This window comes from Cylas formicarius, unplaced genomic scaffold, assembly GCF_029955315.1.
Source record: "Cylas formicarius isolate icCylForm1 unplaced genomic scaffold, icCylForm1.1 PGA_scaffold_25__1_contigs__length_1324815, whole genome shotgun sequence".
In the NCBI taxonomy this organism is placed as follows: Eukaryota; Metazoa; Arthropoda; class Insecta; order Coleoptera; family Brentidae; genus Cylas; species Cylas formicarius.
In genome coordinates, this window is record NW_026844294.1 from 262,876 (window position 1) to 283,156 (window position 20,281).

Consider the following 20,281-nt stretch of genomic DNA (forward strand, 5'->3'; position numbering starts at 1 on the left):
ATGTATTACTCGTCCAACCCAATACGTATCAATTATATTGATGATGCAGTAAAAAGCAGAAGACAGCTAACTATTATTATAGCGCAAACAGAAAATGTAGACACAACAATAATTCAAATTCAAATGAATCCGATTGAAAAGATTCGTCCTTTTCGTAATCGATCACTGATTGATTCGGTTGTCGTAAAATGAACGGTTCACACAACACTAACGACGCAATGACACCATCCTTGCGATCCCGGTGTAGGCGCAAGGATAGTGAAAAAGAGCAAGTGTGGCAACACCACTACTCGTAATCTCTGTAAGCACAGGTGTAGTAAAATTATTTAATTGATTAAACCTGTTCACCTTCAGCACACTTAGTGTACATCTGTAGGATACAGAAGAAATTGCACAACATTTAAAAAAAAAGCAATTTGGCAAGAGAAGGAAATTTACTTTGACAATTAGACTGCCACATTTTCGAAGTTATTTATATTATTGGAAAAGTATCTGATGAAAATTACAAGTATGTTTTTTATATAGTGTGCCGATTACTGCTGTTATAGTTAAAGTCTTATTTTAGTGGATACCACCTGGAAATGCCAATGTATCAAAATTTATAAAAGAAAAGCACCAGAAGAAAATACTAAAAAGTAAGAAATTTCTTTTGAAATTGAATTAAATTTCCCATATACCTTTATTTCTACCTTTGTTTTTAGGATAAATAAGTTGGTCAGCAAAAGTTGTGCTTGTAGAAGAGATTTTCATGAAAAGATATTAAAAGGGATTAGTGAAGTGTAAGTGCTTTTCTTTATTGCAAGCTTTTTTGTTAATGTATTTTTTAGTCAACCACACACTAGTTCCAAGTGCAAATGTAAGATACATTTTAATAGGAGAATGGTTAAAGAAAAGACTGGGTGAGTAAATAGTTTTTGTTATTACTTGTTTAGTTTTCACAAATTTACTCCGTATGAAATTTCTAAGCTTAACTGCTGTGCCCGCTACTGCTCTATGGCTCATAAACCACTTAGCAACATGGTAGAATGCTCTGACAACCTTGTTAAAAAAGTTACATTAAATTCTCTATTAAAAAGGTTTGTTTGTCAACACTTGTTATTTTTGTCTATTAAAACACATTGAAATTTAGTTAATTGAAAATATTAATATATTAAGACAAAATACCAAAAAGTCAATTCTAAACACATATAGTTCTGAGCAACATCTCATAATACTTGCAAAATACTACTAAATATTTCTTATCCATATGTAAGCATTAAGTAAGTGTAGTAGTAGTCAAGAAATCTTTAGGTGAAGGAGTTCTCTTTAATTATGTTCTAACCAATACAATCTTTGTTTTGTTTGTTGTTTTTTTCAAACCAAGTTTATATTTATGAAAAATGTATTTGCGATTGAAGCAAGCTTTGGGATGTCTGAGCTATATTATGTTGTCCACATACTGAGGCTGGAAAATCAAATTTTCTGTCAATACATTTTTTTTGGAAAATACTCCCTAATAGAAGTAGAATGGCATGAAAAGAGGCAGTTAGCAACTTATGTCTATTTTACCGATTTGGACAACTTCATGTCAGTTTTGATTGGCCAATATATATATATATATATATATATATATATATATATATATATATATATATATATATATATATATATATATATATATATATATATATTCATTTCCACCTCTTTTGAGCAGTTTGTCTGCAAATATCTATAGAACTGGTGAAATAATCTACAATAAAGGCTTTTGACGTTTGATAAAGCGCAAGTCGCATTTGTTTAAGAAACACTTTTAAATTTCTTTGATATGCAACCTCTGTGGGCTTGCAAGAATGCTGATAGGTAATTCAAGCAATGTTCAAGATATAATAAATTTGACTAAAATTAAGTGTTATTTTGTATTAGTGTCTGTTATAATTATGAAAGTATTTTTTAGTAAACAGATTATCAATTTGAAGTGCAAATGTCTTAAAATTTTTAAAGGAAACATACCAGAGAAACATATAAAAAAGTAAGAATTTTGTTTTGAAATTGAGTTTGCATTTCTTATATCCTTTTTTTCTACTTTTCTTTTTAGGAAAAGTAAGTTTGTCAGCAAAAGTTGTACTTGTAGAAGAGATGTTCATGAAAAGAGATTTGGAGGGATTAGTGAAGTGTAAGTCCTTTTTTTATTATATGCTTTTTTGTAAATATATTTCTTAGTCAACCACACACTAGTCACAAGGGCAAATGTAAGATAAATTTTAATTGGAGAATGGTTAAAGAAAATACTGGGTGAGTAAATTGTTTTTGTCTTTACTTGTTTAGTTTCAACAAATTTACTCTATATTAAACTCGTAAGTTTAACTACTGTACCTGCTGTTACTCTATGGTTATAATTAGCAACATAGGGGACCATCTTATTAAAAAAATGACTTCTAAGAGTGTTATTGATTTCCATTGTTTCTGTGTTATAAAGGTTGTTTGTCGACACCTCTTATTATTGTGTAGTTAAACAAAATGAAAATTAGTTAAGTGAAAATATTAATATATTAATTCAAAATACAAAAAAAGTCAATTCTAGACATATACATTTCTGGGCACTAGTCATGAGCATTTTAGTTAATTTCCCATATGTAAACAGTATTAGTATAAGTGTGGTAGTAGTAGTCTAGGAACCTTGAAGTGTAGGAGTTCTCTATTCTTTCTGTTTAAACATACTTTTTTCTCAAACCAAGTTTACGTTAATGATTACAAAAACTTATTCTACCAAGAAAGTTGTAAAAATATCTATAGAACTGGTTAAAGACTTTTGATATTTAATAAAGTGCAAGTCCCAATTGTTTGAGAAACACTTTTAAATTTTCTTTTGATGCAATCTCCGTGCGCTTGCAACAAAGCTGATAAGTAATTGAAGCAATGTCCAGGACATAACGCATATTCCTCATAGGATGGAGAAATAGCAGCGTAATAAAAGTGTCAAATTATGAATATTAAGTGTTATTTCGTATTAGTATATGGTATAGATGTAAAAATATTTTGTCATAAAATTTATAACGGAAAAGTGCCAGAACATAAAAAAATAAGAAGTCCAGTTTGAAATTCTAATTGAATTGTCTATATGTTTTTTTAGGAAAGATAAGTTTGTCGGCAGAAAGTGTGTTTGCAGAAGAGAGCGGAAGGGATTACAGTCAAATGTGATGTGTTTCAAATATAATTTAATATTTGCTTAATAGTTGAATTTGGCATTATAATTTTTTTTTTAAATATCTTCACAATTACGTAACTGGGTCTCTATGTTTATTTCGTTTATATTTTATAATTTTTACCAAAGAAAACTAACTTTATATTTATTTTTACCCAAGTGGCTTTTATGGGCCTTGAATATATAATTCACATAATAAAATTGTTTTTTAATTTTTATATAAAAGTTAATTTAAAACGGTTGAAGCCAAAATACGGAAAGCGCCGAATGATCAGTGGCCGCGGAAATTTTTAAAACAAACCTTAACATATAAACTATTTTTCACCTCCCTATATATCAAAATATAAGAACCTTTCTTCCTTTCTACTATCTATCAAAAAAATATTTGTTTGCACTCCCGTACAAGAGTTGCTATTGAGGGAAACTAAAAAACTGAAAATATTTTTTCCTACATTAATTGAAATTTACACACTTTCACTTATCGAGGATAATATCTATCAAGTGGATAATTTTTGTTTCCAGCAGAAATATTTGCTTAGACTCCCGTACGACGGTTAGGATTTAGATTTTATTGTATGTGGCCAATGTCTGGGCCTTCCTATTCCTTCCTGCATCAAATTTATCCCTCGTACAAAGGGAGGGGTATACTTTGTGAACCTCAGGTTTGGAGATTTCGGTCCCTAATTTTAAGGACCTGTTTCTTCCTACTGCCTTTTCTTCGGAGTCGTAATTTTCGTTTCCAGCATAAATATTCGCTTCCACTTCCGTACGAGAGTAGAGTTGTAAACGTAGTAAAACTAAAAAATTGAAAAAAAAATTAATTTGTTTATTTTTACGCATTTTCAAATCTTGGTAAAACTAGATCAAGAAAGTTATACTGTGCCATCAGGCAACCGATGCTACCAGGGAAATTCCATGGTTCGCGCGGGACTCTGTTCTATGGTAGCCGTGGTAGTAGAAGGTCACGGAAATAAAGGTGTTAAAAAAACGTATATTCAGCGTATGTTATTTTAAAATGTTATAGACAATAACATGACATATACCAAAATTGTCTTGAAACAATTTAGTATGGAAAAGATCAAACCAGTTACAATACCTACGAAGAAAAACAGGTAGGTCATAACAAAAGAAACTGTGATGCTGTGGAAAGCATGATCTATTTACCAAACAAAACATACCATATAATCAGGCCATACTAAATTTAAATAGAATTGTAAAATATTTAGCAAAAACCAAAACAAAATATCCATTTTATAAAGGAAAAAGTTAGGAAAGGATTGTAGGAAAGTAGAGAATTTAATTTCGGAAAACAGTACAGCAGATGTTTATACTAACTTTAAACTCTAACTTTAAACAGTAAAAATTTTTAAACATCGGAATATGTTGGTAAAGTAATTTAAGGTAATAATTTCAAAAATTGTAATTTTTAATAATTATTCGAACACGGTGATGGGTAGTAATGAACTTATAGAAGTTTTTAGCCTCTGTAGTTAATTATTTTAAGTTCAACAAAAATGTAAGTAAATTTGTAAAAACCCATCACATACGATAAACAAAAATAAAATTCTTAAAGTTAATATAAAAATTATTATACTTATAGAAAGAAAAGCAGCCTAATCTTATTAAAGATGGCAAAATTAACTTCATATTCCACATATTTCTGACGCGACACAAAAGTGTGAAACATGCAATTTTTTGATAAAATTGTTTTTTTAGACACCGTCGGCGTTGCAAAAATTACAAGTGCCTGGTCTTACTGAGGAGAGCAAGGTACTCGCGGGAGGCGAGCCTGACCGACGATGTTACGCGGAGCGAGACTATTATGTCACCGTGGCCGCGCATAATCTATATAAATATCTCTCTCGCTGTTTGTTTTTGTTCGCAGCGAGACAATTGGGTCGTCCAGGTCGCATATAATTAAATTATTAAAGATAACCCGCAAACGTCAATAATTTTTTAAGATAGAAACTATAGTTTATTTACGGCACGTCGCAAATACGCCGCTTACGCGAGCAATATGCGAGGAAGTATTGTCTGCAGGCACATCCGTTAAACTGATAAGAGGAAAGCTCGCCTTTATTGGTATCTGCTCATATATTCAGAGGGGCGGAAAAAATAAGCAATAGGCATAGTACATTTTATTGACTAAGACGTACATAGCTGAAAAAATCTAAAGCATTGAAGAAATCTAATGAGGTATGTATAGGGAAAGACGCCCTTCTGTCGAATAAGTTGAAATTCTATCGTTTAAATTTCGACTCAATTTGTCCAAGCTGGACGCCATGACTCGAAACGAATCTAAAAATCGGAGTTTTAAAAATACCTTTTTTCGATGTTGTCGACCAATACCTGTCTCGTAAAGAAAATGTAAAAAATTTTACCTTCCGGTAGGTAAGGTCTCGGGCGCTTGGCTTCGTCAGCAGCAATAGGGACGGCGGCGGGTCTTTTCGGGTCTTTGGTATTGGTCTTAAAGGGTGGCACCCCTGCGTCCTAGCACTTAGGAAACCACATGGGTCCGTTGTGCCCTCAGACCGCGCTAGAAGGCGTCCAGAATACCGATCCTTCTATAGGTCAACAACTCCTTTAGCCCAATACCGTGCACTGAGTCCGGATCGATCAGAAGACTCCAAATCCTGCCCATGCCAAAACAGGTCCCTCGGTGAGCGGATGATACGGGGTCTCCTCCATTGGACACCTCATATTTCTCGCGTTGATGACGTCGTATATCCCACCGCATACGTCACAATGCCCGTGCCTCGCGAGCTGGTCTTTTCGGCTGAACTAGCGGTTGCAATATTCGCAGGCGAACATTATTTTTTTGCCTCTCACTCCCGAACTGTTCTAGTATCACTTAACACTTACTATTTTTATGCGGTGAAAACAAAAAAATCCAAAGAATGAAGACTGACTGTGGCGGTGGTCACATGTTAATAACGTTATTTCCTTCTCCGATAACGAAGTTAAAATAATGCAAACTTTCGAGTACGTTCCTTCCTTCCGGTTAATTAAGATTTTCTCCGGAAATGCTTATCATTACTGGGTCATATCTGTTTCGGATCTGTCGAAACCTTTTAGACGTTTTGAACATGTTCGAGAGCTGTTCCGCAGTTATTTTTAGACATAATTTAGATCTGACCAAAAGCGTCCTCTCAAATATTTGAAATAAAATGACTGGAAATATATTGTTGGGATTTTATTTTTTTATCACATTACAGTTACTGAATATTTTTTACAATTTTATACAATATCTGCTAGACCAAAATTTTGAAAATATCCGCTTTTTACTGTGTATTCTTCGGCACGTAAGCGCAGTACTAAAAGATCGGCCTGAACAACTGCTATCTGAGTTTCGAGCTGCTGGATATTTTCTTCGCAAACTACCACTTTTTTTTGTCATCTTTAAAAGCCTCAAACCATTCTCCTTGTGCTTGCGGTAGAGATTTAATTTTTCTTCTTTTATCTCGGCAATTGCACCAATAGGTTTGCCTTTTAGAATATCAGTAGTTATCTACACACTTAACTGTGACCGGGGATGATATCTAGGTGACCATCATCCCTCCAGAAGGGGTCGTAGCAGCTGAAAAAGTAAGGTGTCTCACCTGTCGCTAATTACAGGTGTAGGTGTAATGTCACCTGACCTGTGGTAACCGTTAGGTGTAGGTGACCCCTGTCGCTAATTACAGGTGTAATGTCACCTTACCTGTGTCGAACGTGAGGTGTAGGTGTGTATTCGCACCCATCGTTATTTTTATGACGTCACAGTGCCTTTCGGCACGCCGACCTCGTTAGAGAGTTAATTTTTCGCGTTAGTGCCTTTTGGCAATTCCGACCCCGCTAGGGGGTTAGTTTTCGCGTTAGTGCCTTTTTGGCAATTCCGACCCCGCTAGACGGTTAGTTTTCGCGTTAGTGCCTTTTTGGCGGTTCCAACCCCGCTTGAGGGGTAGTTTTCGCGTTAGTGCCTTTAAGGCAATTCCGGCCCTGCTAGGTGTAGTTTTTGCGTTAGTGCCTCTTTGGTAAACTCACTCCCGGTAAAAAAGGGGTTTGTTAGAAAAATAAATTTAGTAGTGCCTTTTTGGCACTACGAGGGAAATAAATGGGCGTATTTTTGAGAGGAGAAAAAACCGACCGGTGTCGCGGTCGGGATTTGAATTTCGAATCTTCGGATAAGCGCCGCCGACGCGCTGTTCCTATAGCCTAACTCGGCTTACATGGGATAGCCGACGACGACTCGTTTATTTCGCGGCGGCGACGATAAGAGAATTCAATTAAACTTATTAAATAAACACGCTTCGATAAAATGTATGATTTATTGACATTTACAAAGTATTGACATCCGATATGTTTAAATTTGCTAATCGGGGAAATATTAGAAATGCGCGAAATAAATAAACATATTTTAATTAACTTACAATGTATCTGGTTAAGGGTTGAATAACATTTTTTGGTAACTTTATAATTTTTTTCCTTTGAGTTGAGTATACAACACCCCCACCATACCCAACCTTGGTTAAGCCTCGAGAAAAGACAGACTTGCGTGAGGGTCTGTAGTGCGATCCACGAAAAAACAAGCTCTCTTCCGTGACCGGTTCGCGAAAACCCCGCCCTCTGTTCCTTACCACCCCCCAATGCTTCAGAAAATACCCCTAAGGAGACCCAGCCGGGCAGACGACGACGCGGGAAACCATCAAGGTGGGTGATTAATCGTTTCGGGTGTTGTATGTCCTACCGTTTTCTTGCCGCTCTTTCCCGTTTAAGTTTTGAGGGTGATTTACAACCACCTTCCCCCAACCCTTCACATATTGCTCCTTCTCCCAGGATTAGAATCAGTCTTTTGGATTTTTAGAGTCATTCACAAACTTTAGTAATTTAATGTTCGCTATCGTGAACAGGTTAGCAAAAAACGTGTAAAGTTTGGAGCGCAAAAAAGCGGTCTCAGAAAAAGCGTTTACCGTCGATTCGAATTGCGGCCGTCTTCTTTATTTGATTCGTTCTAAACTTATTTTCTGGGTGCTCAAATTCTTCTTCCTTTTAATTTACAGCGGGTACTCTGTAGCTTTTGGAAAGAAGAATTTTGTTCAAAACGATTTCGAGACTTAGGTGTGCATTTGTTGATTCTGTGGTGGAGCATTGCACGCGGCGGTTTAACCTCCGTTTGCTCCCGACAGAATCCCTTGTATTCGTCCTCAAAAGTTTGATATCGGTTTCCACTGTGTGGACTTAGTGTTTTTAGTGTTCAGTGCATGTTTTAAAGTGATAATCGTCGTCGGCCCCGTCGTTTTTCCCTGTTCACGCCGGTATGGAGGCCGGATGGGCCCGGATGGTCCGCGGTGGAAGCGGGGGGAAGCCGATTTTTTTTGGTATCGGTCAGAATCGTTTTTTGCTAGCTGAGCAAATTATTGGTTATTCTTCTTCTTTGTACGTGGTGGTCAATGACCAGAAGCGAAAATCCTCGACGGAAGTCGGCAATGGGCGAATGATCCTAGCAGTCGTGCCCAACATTTTTTTGTGAAACGCATAATTGAATTGAATTGTGTGCATTTGTTTACAAAACGATTTAGAATGTCGGAAATGGATACATTTAGTGCTAAGCGGGATTTAACACTTAGACGCTTTAACGATATATTGTTAGCGGGTGAGAAAGCTCGCGTTGAACCCGATGATGATGAAATTTTATGCAATTTTATGGATGTCAAGTTTAGCTAGCACTTTTGAGTCCTTGCAATTGGAAGTAATCTCCTTAGCGAATGATTCGGAAAGAGATCGACAGTTTGCGGTTCAAGATCACTTTCATCAATTGCATTATTCAATTCGATCTATTGCCAAGCGATTATTTGAGAAAGTGGAACCTAAGGCTCACCGGCACCATCGTAGTTAGTCGAGACTCGCAAAGAAATAGTAATCTCCGACTCCCCCGTATTGCCATTCCGAAATTTGATGGTGACTTGAAAAATTGGCCTACATTTTTTGATATGTTTAACACCTTAATCCATAATAATTCTTCCCTTTCAAACATTGAAAAATTTCAATTTTTATTGTCTTATTTGGTCGTATTGGTAGTATAGCTTACAATGCTCTCGTGAAGCGTTATTAAAAGATCGATTGATGTTAACCGATTATTGGCTGTCGATCTTACGGGCTCGGACTATGAAGAGTGACTCGGTTGTCGAACTGAGGAGATTGCTTTCAACATTTTCAGAGAATCTTGCAGCTATCGATAAATTCAATATCGACTTGTGGGATTTTACAAAATTCAATTTGCTTTTAGAGAAACTCAACTCGACTCTCAAGATGTCCCGTTAAGACCAATAGTTAGCGCACCCGGATCACCAACGTATTACTTGGTTAAACACTTGGCATCGCTGCTCCAACCACACATAGGACACGGCACCAGTTACATCAAGGACTCCACCGACTTCATGCGCAAGATTCAAGATATCAATATTGAACAAAACGACATCTTTGTGAGCTTCGACGTCGTCTCACTGTTTACCAAAGTACCTCTGAAGAGTTGCTTGGACATGGTGAACTGGATATTTCCTGTCGATATTTGCTGACTTTTTGAAGTCTGTCTGACCGGTAGCTATTTTGTGTTTAAGGGAAACTTCTACGAACAGGTGGATGGAGTGGCAATGGGAAGCCCATTAAACCCGGTTATAGCCAACTTATTTATTTTGAGGAAAAAGCGATCGAGACCTCAGAGTACAAGCCAGCAAAGTGGTTCCGGTGCGTGGATGACACCTTCATGATTTGGAAACATGGTATGGACAAGCTCAACAACTTTCTGCAGCATCTCAACAGTCAACATCCCAGCATCCAGTTTACTATGGAGACTGAAAATGACCAACAACTTGCATTCTTGGACGTACTAGTGAGGAAGCGAGGTAACAAGCTGGGCCACACAGTTTACAGAAAACCAACCCATACGGACAGATACCTGCATGCTCTATCCAACCATCACCCAAGTCAAAAGTATGGGGTTATCAGAACCCTGACAGAACGAGCCCGAAGGATTTGCGAACCGGAGAACCTCCAGATGGAATTTGAACACCTAAAAACTACGTTCCAGCGAAATGGCTACAACAAGAGGGAGATCGAAAGATCAATGAACTCAAGACCATCGAGATCACGGGATACCGAACAACGACCCTTCACCTCCCACGCATATCTGCCGTATATTCCGAGTGTCACCAACAGGATTGGCAGAGTAACGGCTATCACAACAGACTAGTCAGGGAAGCCATTGAGATACAAAAACATCCACACAATTTCAACAGAAAGGAGGAGACCCTTAGACTCAACCAAATCTGAAACCCGATCCTTAGGAACGCCCGAGCAGTACCGATCGATATCCCGAGACCAACCGAAGCGGAACAAGCCCCGCCCACCACCAATCGGCATAAATACAACCTGCGCAGGAGAAATCGTCAGTCTACGTCCAACATCGGAGTTGGAAGGACCTCTGAAGAAGCTCGCCACTCGTGCTAGCGAAACGTTAGGAAGTAATTCCAATCGACGACGGCCTTTAAACCCGAATCAAGATAATAGCTGAATGGGTCCTGTTCTGCGAAGGAAAAGACATAGAGTTACTGGTAAGCAAACTTAATAGAGCTCTAAAAACATTACAGAACTGACTAGAGAACAACAACCTCCCACTGTGTGCTGATAAATGTGAAGCCGCCTGGTTTACAAAAGGTAGGAGAAGAGTCCCGTCGGTAAATATGTAACGGTCTATTCTTCACCGTTAGCGCTTCCGCCAATTCGTCAAGAACCCTGGTAAAATTTTCGAACGGAAAGAACTCCTTAGTAACAGCCAATTTTTTATTTAGGATCTTATTGCATTTACAGGTACAGTTAGCACAAGCCATTAAAAGAATATTTCTAACGTAGTATTGGGAAATTCCGTGTAGTGGTGGTTATCTTCTTCCAACCCTGTATATAATGCCCCTGCGTCGTCTTTTTTGGCCTTGTGGCGGTATTAAACGCCAGTGCATGTAGACACGTTTGCATACTTCCTTAGATTGAGACCTTAGTACTTCTTGGATGGCTAGAGGCTGCTCGGAGTTGTAACGGTCATTGTAGCCATTGCTTTCGTTCGTCCTGGTATATTCCTGCGACATCCCTCGCACTCGAGGCTCCGTAGCATTGCCTGTCTCTATTCTAGTTGTTGCTCCTTAAAAGGAGAGCGATCAAATCGGTATCCAAGGCTCTAAGAGAAGACATGCTCGTGGTTGTTTTAGGTTAGTTGGTTGCTGTTCCCTGTATCTGGTTTGTTATGCATAGAGGGAGCATTTTATTACTTACCTGGCTGTTATTTGTACACATCTCCTGGTTCTCGACGTAGAAGTGGAAGACTTTTAGTATTTGGTTTGCCGGCATTGTTTACGTCCTTCGCTTCGCTGACAGGTGTTTGGCAATGTTGCCATATGCCGTAGTTTCTTGGACCGTCGCGTGTATATTTTCTTCAATTTCTCTTGGGTATTCGGTCTCTCGAAAACAATTAATGTGATTCTTCTAAATATTTATTAATGTTTCGATCGTAATTTCGATCTTTTGCAAAATATTTTTATTTTGTATAGGTGACATATATAACAATTAATGACATTTAACGTTGTGTTAATATATTAAAAAAAAAAGTCAGCGAATATTTTATACAGATTGGAGTGGGATGCAAAACAGGTACGGATGTTTTTTATTATATTGGATAATTTAATTTTGTTAGTTTAAAATTTAAAAAAGTTAAATTGAATTGAATGTTTTTAATAACATTTTCTTCTAGATACTCCATAACAAGTTGTGCAACTATGCTTGAAATTGACATACCCGTGGCACAACCTTCGACTTGTTTATAGAACATGTTTTTATATTGAAAAAATGTGGATTTTAGTGTAAAATCTAAAGCCATTAAAAATTCATTGAGAGGAATATCTGTGTGTAATTTAATTTTATCCCGTTGTGTTTTAATTTGTCACGGTTCCGTTTTATTATTACTCTTTATTGGCGTATTTAAGATATTAATTTATTAAAGATTATTACTGCCGTATTATTTGGGCGAGAGTCCTTAGTCAACGTGGCTAACGCCGATTACTGGCTTAGCGCGGCTTCTGTGGGTTGGTAAAATACTGGTTGCATAGCTCACGAAAATTACAAATTCGGATTTGATTTCTGATGGGTTTCATTTTTTAACGTTATACAAAGCTGCTTTACAGCGAAGCAGTAGATTTTTCTATCGAAGTCCGTAGTAGTTCGGTTCCGGCTTTCTGAAGTATTGGTTTGGAAGTGTTAGGTTGGTATTGTGCCTAGGGTTATTTTGTTTTGCTAGTTTTCGATCGGTTCCTATTGTCAGGCCTCGATTCCCTTCAATTTTTGTGAAAGAAGCCAGAAGCTTGGTGAAGGTCATTGGAATTATGGTTGGAAATTTCCCGAGTTTGGGGATCGAGCCTTCCGCCGCGGCTACTGCGACTTGTTGCTTGGATGACCCTAACGGAGACTATACTAGCGATGGAAGTGACGATGGCAGAGATGAAGTTCCCAAGTACACATCGTCGTCAGAGGAAACTCACTATATGCCTCATGCATATGAGGCAGCGGAGGCCTTAGCCAGAGTGGGCTGCTCGCATAGGCATATAGGGTCAGAGCCCCGGTTGGGGATCGCCCCGTGTGTGAGGCGGGGAGCTCTCGAAGCCTGGGCGAGAGACCGGGCCGCGGTGGGCTGGAGAGTTGCTCGGGGAATGAGGCAGGCGAGGCTTATGATGGATGGGCCCGCCCTTCCTCGGACCAGGGAGCTGCTTAGACTGACCAGAAGAGAGTGTAGAGCACTAACAGGGGCGTACACAGGACATTGCTGGCTTAGAAGGCATCTTTGCTTGCTTGCTTGAGTGCCCTGCCTTGACATGGGCAAGATTGGGAGTTTTCGGAACGGCCCTGATCGATCCGGACTCAGTGCACGGTATTGGGCTGACCTTCTATAGGAGGGGTGGCATTCTGGACGCCCTCTAGAGCGGCCTGGGGGCACAACGGGCCCGTCTGGTGGCCTAAGTTCTTGGACGCCCCCCTTTAATACCAATACCAATACCAATAATGCCTCATGCATATTTCTCATTTTGTCTGAAATCATAAAATTTAGATCTTTAAGTCGACTTTCGAAATCGGCGTAGATTACAAATGGCGAAGTTTCTTTGTCGTCGGTACCGGATCAAAATCATTAATTTTTGTATAATGCTTATTTTAAAATAATATTAAATTGACATTTTTTTCGCGTTTGTCTTTAGTTAAACGGTCCGGTAACACTGAATAAAAACATTTACTGTGGTTTTGAATTTACTCTATAACATACACATTTAGGCAAATTCCGTTGGATTTATCAAATATATGAATTTGGTTTAGATTCACCGCCGTTGGACAGTTGTCATTTCATAATACGTTCTTAAAAAAGGATATGAAGTCGGTAAGTATTGTTGGCCACGTTCTTTTGCAGGAAAAAAAGACCACAGATTCGTTTAAATTCGTTCCTAAGTCGATTTTCGGTAGAAACATATTTCACTTCGGTCACGTCTTGGCCGTCGTTTTTTCTTTTTATGAATTCACCGCAGTCGCTTAAAATTTGTTCCTCTTTTTGTTTCAAAGTTATTGTTACACCTGCAATTTTCTTTGTATCATCTTACCTCTCGATCTCAGGGTAAGACACTGCCCAGGCTAGTTCACTAACAAAAAAGAAAAATTAATAAGGTAAAAAAAAATTACTAAATAGAAGCCCAAGTTGGAAGACGGTAAAGGGCACCTCGGTCAGTCCCAGAAGGTGGTAGGTAGGCGCCACGTGATTCAAAAAGCTAAACTTAACAACCCGAAGTTCCACCCGTGAAGGAAATAAACAAGTGAATCGCAAACAATAATTTATTCCCTCGAACCTGGTGGTAGGTGTAAGTGTCAAATCTCACTTTCAAGTTTTGGCGGTGCAAAACAAGGCTGCAAGAACAGGCCACTGAAGTTACAAAAACCTTAAGCTGTTCCGAACATTACACAGCTGTCTGTTAATGTTCCGGGAACCAAGCCAAGGTGGAATGTTGGCTCAGTACTCGCACTCAACACCCGCACGTGGGCAGTCCCAGCCTCCTACTCGATAGGGGAAACTCCACAACTAAATATGTAAAAACATTATTTGCCTAACAGGCCTGTAATAAAACAAGTTCGTATCTCATAGGGCGAAGCAGCTTTGTATTTCAAAATGAAGCCGCTTGTCCTACAGGGACGCATTGTATCCTGTATAAAGTGTCTTTCACGTCTCGCAGAACTTAAAGTCACGGCAAACTTTGTTAAATATCAAAATTTGTACAAATAATGGCGTTGTCGAATGATATTTTTTCAAATATCTCGCGCGCCCTGTAGAATTGACGAAATCTGAAACTCTTTCTCGACACAGTCTACGATACTGTTCAAATCAAATTAAGGGATCTTCAGAAGTTTTTCATTTATCCCCAATAATTTATCCAAAAAAACGGAAATTTTTAGGTTATTTTAGATTTTTTGTCCATAAACGACACACCCGGCACATAATTTAAACAATGTTCGATATAGAGGTAATAGCCCTGGAAGATGCAGTACGTAGTAATAGTAAATGACGTCATCGCGTTTAGATTGACAGCGTGAAATAGTGATTTTCATTTGGATGTTTTCAAATATCTCGAACAGTGTATGTGACGAAAACTGTAAATACAAAAGTTGTAGCTGTCGATGTGACCTGTAACACTGTTTAAACCAATTGACCATATTTTTGACGAATTTTGTTTTATATCTAATAATTTAATGACAAAAAGAATTTTTGTCTATAATTAAAAAACACTGTACATAATCAAAAAATGTTTGAAATTAAAGTTATAGTACCGAATCTTCCGCGTCTCTTATTAAAATAATTTGGCCGATCAAGTTAATAGTTTTCAAGAAATTTTGTTTTTTCTAGAAGAAAAAACCAGCCTTTTAGTTATGGTCAATTGTCCATATAAGGGGAACCTAATTTTCAGTTTTTTGCAATTTGCCGGCGCACCCTATCCATTTTTAATAAATCATCAAGAATAAATAATTTTCACCACCTCATACGTCTTCTGGGTCAAGAATTTTTTCGATCATCTATACTGTTTTTAATTTTTTAAAAATATTTACCGACCCCCTAGCCCCCGCCCCCTCCAAATTTCACTAAGTCGCATTAGGGTACTAAACTCTATATGGGGGCCAATATTGAAATAGCTGCAAATCTCGGACACTTATCGTGTTTCATAGCGATGTACGAAAAACAGAAGAAAATTGCAAAAAAAAGACAGACGCCAATATCTCGTGGCCGGTTCTGAAGTTATTCGCGTTTTTAGGAAGCGTCCACACAGAACGAATAACAGAGAACGGGCAAACAGACAATAAAAACTTTTTTTCTACGCTGATCATTTGTAAACCAAACGTTGCCGAGATATGAGTTACGTTGCCAAGCGCGTATACCTTCGAAAAAAATCGATTTCATCAAGATACGACCCGTTTTTGACGATTCAGCCAAAGGGAAGAAAAGTCCTTCGTTGAAGCAATGCCTTGATAAGAAGGTGAACTTAATTGAGCTAATTCCGGACATCTTACTCAGGTTCAGACAGTGCCAAATCAGGTTAAAAGCGGACATTTGTAAGGCATGTGTTCATCAAGATGACAGAGACTACCTTCGCTTCTTCAGAGGGCCGCAAAAAAATTTACAGACGATTTGTTTTTGGAGTCAACAATGGTCCTTTTTTGTTAGGGGCTACCATATTTTATATCTCGTTGTCTGGAAAGATGGGAGGGGAGTTGTCCGAAAGGTTTTATGTGAACAATTGTGTTTCGAGTGTGTTGATGTTGGCACCTTAAACAAGTTTATCGGAGAGTCGACTAGTGCCATGGCCGAAGCCCGTTTCGACTTACGAGTCTGGCAGTTCACGCATCAGCCAGTTAAAACGGACGTCTCATCAGAGTGTTCACTTACTCTTCTGCTAGGATGATTTTGTTATACGAGCAGCGATTTTTTGACTATTTCCAAAGACTGTATGGTAGAGTTGGGCAAGACAGCAAATGAAATTGTCGCCAAGAGATTGATGCTTTCATTGACGCAAAAAATGTTTTTAAAACAGCGATTTCTACACATTTAACTCGTTTTCCTAGAAAATTTAACGAGGTCTGGACATGTTTTGAAAAAAATGTTTCCGTAAAAATGCTACATCTATAGAAAAAGGAGAATAAGCGCTTGTGGAATGAATAATCTGGTTATAGTCGTACCTATCTATACGGTCAAAAGTTTGTCATCGAAACGGACCATAACCCACTAGTGTGGCTGTCAAAGTTAAAAGAACCCAATTATCGCCTTATTCTTTGGAGGCTTAATCTCGAGGAATTCGATTTCGAGATTAAATTCAAAAAATGAAAAGAAAACTTCGCAGCAGATAGACATAAATGCTTTGCACGAAGACGAAACACAATCTAACATCCCCGATGTCGACGGTACAGTCGCTAATCTAGCTTTTATTATTTCTTTTTCCTGTTTGGCAGTAAATAATTAAAACGTCATTCGGGCATTACGTTGTCATTTATTTATATCAATTAAACTAACAAATTCTATTATGACAATGAGAACGATTGAGTATTACATAATATATTAACTAAATAATTGTCAGTTGGGCCGTGGAACCATCTACAATTTGGCTTGGGTTTGATGCTTGACTTAGTGTAAAGTGAATCTCAGTATTATATAGATCGCGATGAGGATGGAACAGAATTTCCAAAGCACCCACGTGCAGAAAATAAAATTGCACTCGTCTATCTCAATATGATCGCCGAAATCTAAAATCAGTGAATTTTCGGGAAGTACATCAAACAAATCATCCACATATTGGCATAAAAGTGGAAATTTATAATCAACTTTATCTACAATGAAATATAATAATTTATTCATCACAATTTCCGCGATCAATAGGGAGGCGGCACCACCCATCGGCAGACCCTTAATTTGTTGATAGTAATCGTTGTTAAAGGTGAAAAAAGTGTTACTATATAGGAAGCGAATCATATCAATAAACTGTTTTTTCGGAATATTACAATTGGGTTCAATCAAATTGAAATGCTCGTCTAAAATTGCCAATACTAACTCTAGGGTGATATTCGTAAAAAGAGACACCACATCAAAAGAAGCAAGCACAAAGCCCTGAGGTATTTGAACACCGTTAACAAGTTCGTCAAATTCGAATGTGTTTCTAATTCTAAATTTATTGAATTCAGCGAAAGAGGCGCTCAATGGCAAAGAAAATGAATCTTCGGCCTGCCTAAGTCCTTTGATCTTTTTAAAATTATTCCCCTTAATTTTATTAAAAATCGAATTGTATTGAATGTTCGGTGTGAATAAAAAATCATCTAATATTAAAAGGAAGGTTTTTTCCACGTAGAAAGTCTGTATGTCGCCTCAAAGTACGTTCAAGTGTCATGTTGTGCATTTTTTTAGTTACCTTTTGTGTTCAGTTGTGAAGGTATGCGCCACAGTTGTTGTGTGCCATCTTGTAGATATCTGGGAGGCACGACGTCAGTGCCATATGTGATTCCAATCCTACGATAGAATTATCCCATTCTTACTCCTAGAAGCAAAGTGTAAATACAGTTAGGGGCTACTGGTAACTTGTTGCACAAAATAACTACGGGATCGCCCAATATTGACTAATATAGAGGGATCAATAAAAGATGTAAATGCTCATTGAATAGTGGCTTTTTATTGTTAAGTCAAGCTTTCGTCCAAGTATTTAGGCTTCCTCGGGACACTAGAATGTAATTAAACTCTAACAGCAGAGGGGGCACAGTACCCCTTGCACAAACAGAGAACCACGTGTTAGCCATTAAAGTAAAGGCTGCACAGATTAAAATAGTAAAACAAAGGAAACTTATGCCTAGACAACGAGTCACTAATCAATAAGTCAAATAACCGTAAACGACAAAGACCCAACAAAAATGCAACGCAATTCTATTCTGTCTGGTGGTCTGGTGATAATCTGCTCAACGACATTTAAAAAAAAAAACGACAAATTTGACAGTTGGAAAAATTTTCAGGCACATATAAAGAAAACTTGATAAATCAAAGAATCACCACCTTACAAAACCAAAGAATAAAAAGCAAAAAACCCACCACCGACCATTATCTTCGAACTTACCTTTAACCACGGTGAAAAACGCACAGACAATAATTTTAGTATTCGACTAGATCACAGACCCACAAAATTTTTTCACCTAAACCAACACTACAGGGCTTTTCTTGAATAGCAATCTGCTCAAACCGCGACTCAGGTAGAGAGTTAAGATTGTTAAGTTGTTTACAGATCTCTATAGACTCTCGCATTTTTCGTTGGTAGAAGAATTGATTACATGCAAGAATGTTAGTCGTTATTTAAAATAGAAAGATGAGACCTCTCACAAAACACTATGGCAATACTATAACATATTAAATTTCAAAAGTTTTAAAGTTTTAAGCCACAGTTTTTGAAACACGGTTACTACGGCACTTTTGACTTTTGAATATTACAATTGGGTTCAATCAAATTGAAATGCTCGTCGAAAATTGCCAATACTAATTCTAGGGTGATATTCGTAAAAAGAGACACCACATCAAAAGAAGCAAGCACAAAGCCCTGAGGTATTTGAACACCGTTAACAAGTTCGTCAAATTCGAACGTGTTTCTAATTCTAAATTTATTGAATTCAGGCGCTCAAAATCTGACCAACGAAACATGTCAATGGCTGTGTAGTTTCTCCGACACAAGACACTATAGGACACAGTGGGCAGTCCTCTTTATGGACTTTCGGTAAGCCATAATACTTTGGGCATACACGGTTTTATGTGATAAGTTTTTTTGAGATGGCTTCTTCAATATACCCTTGTTCTTTAATTTTTTTCACTAATGTATTACATTTATTTTTTGTTGAGGACGTAGGGTCTCTATGGACTGGAATATACGTTGCATTATCTCCAAGGAGTTCCAATGATTTTTGTATATATGATTCTCTAGACATGGCAACCGTGACCCTTGTCAGACTTGGTAATTGGTAGGTTAGAGTTAGCTCAGAAATTCCCTTGTCCGTCTCTCAATGTCTCAATGGCTAGAAAACCACAAACTTCAGCAAGTATTTTTTGTGCTAGAAATGTTCTTAAACCATTTAACATAATCGGCAAAGAAAATGAATCTTCGGCCTGCCTAAGTCCTTTGATCTTTTTTAAATTATTCCCCTTAATTTAATAAAATCGAATTGAATTGAATGTTCTGTGTGAATAAAAAATCATCTAAAATATTAAAAGGAAGGTTCTTTCCACGTAGAAAGTCTGATAAACTGGTCACAATCTGCGGTAGACATGTTGTGCATTTTTTTAGTTACCTTTTGTGCTAGAAATTCAAGTTGTCTATGGTTAGTGTTGTTCAGTCGTTGAAGTATGCGCCACAATTGTTGTGTGCCATCTTGTAGGTATCTGGGAGTCACGACGTCAGTGCCATATGTGATTCCAATCCTCCGATAGAATTATCCCATTCTTACTCCTAGAAGCAAAGAGTAAATACAGTAAGGGGCTACTGGTAACTTGTTGCACAAAATAACTGTGGGATCGCCCAATATTGACTAATATAGAGGGAGCAATAAAAGATGTAAATGCTCATTGCTCTTTTTATTGTTAAGTCCAGCTTTCGCCCAATTATTTAGGCTTTCTCAGGACACTAAAATGTAAAAGGGAAACACTCTATCACAAAAATAAGAAAAATACACTGGGCTTGTCAATACATACATCAATTAAACTCTAACAGCAGAGGGGACACAGTACCCCTTGCACAAACAGAGAACCACGTGTTAGCCATTAAAGTAAAGGCTGCACAGATTAAAATAGTAAAACAAAGGAAACTTATGCCTAGAAGAGTCACTAATTAATAACTAAAATAACCGGAAACGACAAAGACCCAACAAAAATGCAACCCAATTCGATTCTGTAGGGAATAGTATGCTCAACGGCATTCAAAAAGAAAAACAGACAAATTTAACAGTTGGGAAAATGGTCAGGCACATATAAAGAAAACGACATAT

General features: G+C 37.6%; 1 protein-coding gene across 7 annotated transcripts; it reads left to right on the forward strand.

Annotated features, from left to right (window-relative positions):
* The first annotated feature begins 170 nt into the window (after positions 1-170).
* LOC132697583 (uncharacterized) lies at positions 171-6,349 on the forward strand. Of its 7 annotated transcripts, none has more exons than XR_009618202.1 (10): positions 171-301; positions 355-508; positions 566-635; positions 702-779; positions 828-899; positions 1,934-2,008; positions 2,075-2,152; positions 2,200-2,271; positions 3,110-5,377; positions 5,573-6,349. XR_009618202.1 is itself a non-coding variant. In XM_060663134.1 (10 exons), exons 2-9 carry the CDS (start codon positions 496-498, stop codon positions 3,207-3,209), a joined length of 558 nt encoding a protein of 185 aa, XP_060519117.1. In that variant the 5' UTR covers positions 171-301; positions 355-495; the 3' UTR covers positions 3,210-3,216; positions 3,253-5,377. The 7 variants fall into 7 exon arrangements, 4 of the variants coding, with proteins under 4 accessions (XP_060519117.1, XP_060519118.1, XP_060519119.1 ...); XR_009618201.1 differs by lacking the exon at positions 5,573-6,349 and having other exon boundaries at positions 3,110-5,087; positions 5,147-5,377; XR_009618200.1 differs by lacking the exon at positions 5,573-6,349 and having other exon boundaries at positions 3,110-4,293; positions 4,898-5,377.
* The last annotated feature ends 13,932 nt before the right edge of the window (positions 6,350-20,281 follow it).

What these genes read in the sequence shown, in the direction of transcription:
- LOC132697583 (XM_060663134.1), top strand. An exon ending in TTAAAAGGGATTAGTGAAGT is followed by an intron (nt 780 to 827) that starts GTAAGTGCTTTT and finishes TGTATTTTTTAG; the next exon opens with TCAACCACACACTAGTTCCA. An exon ending in ATGGTTAAAGAAAATACTGG is followed by an intron (nt 2,272 to 3,109) that starts GTGAGTAAATTG and finishes ATGTTTTTTTAG; the next exon opens with GAAAGATAAGTTTGTCGGCA.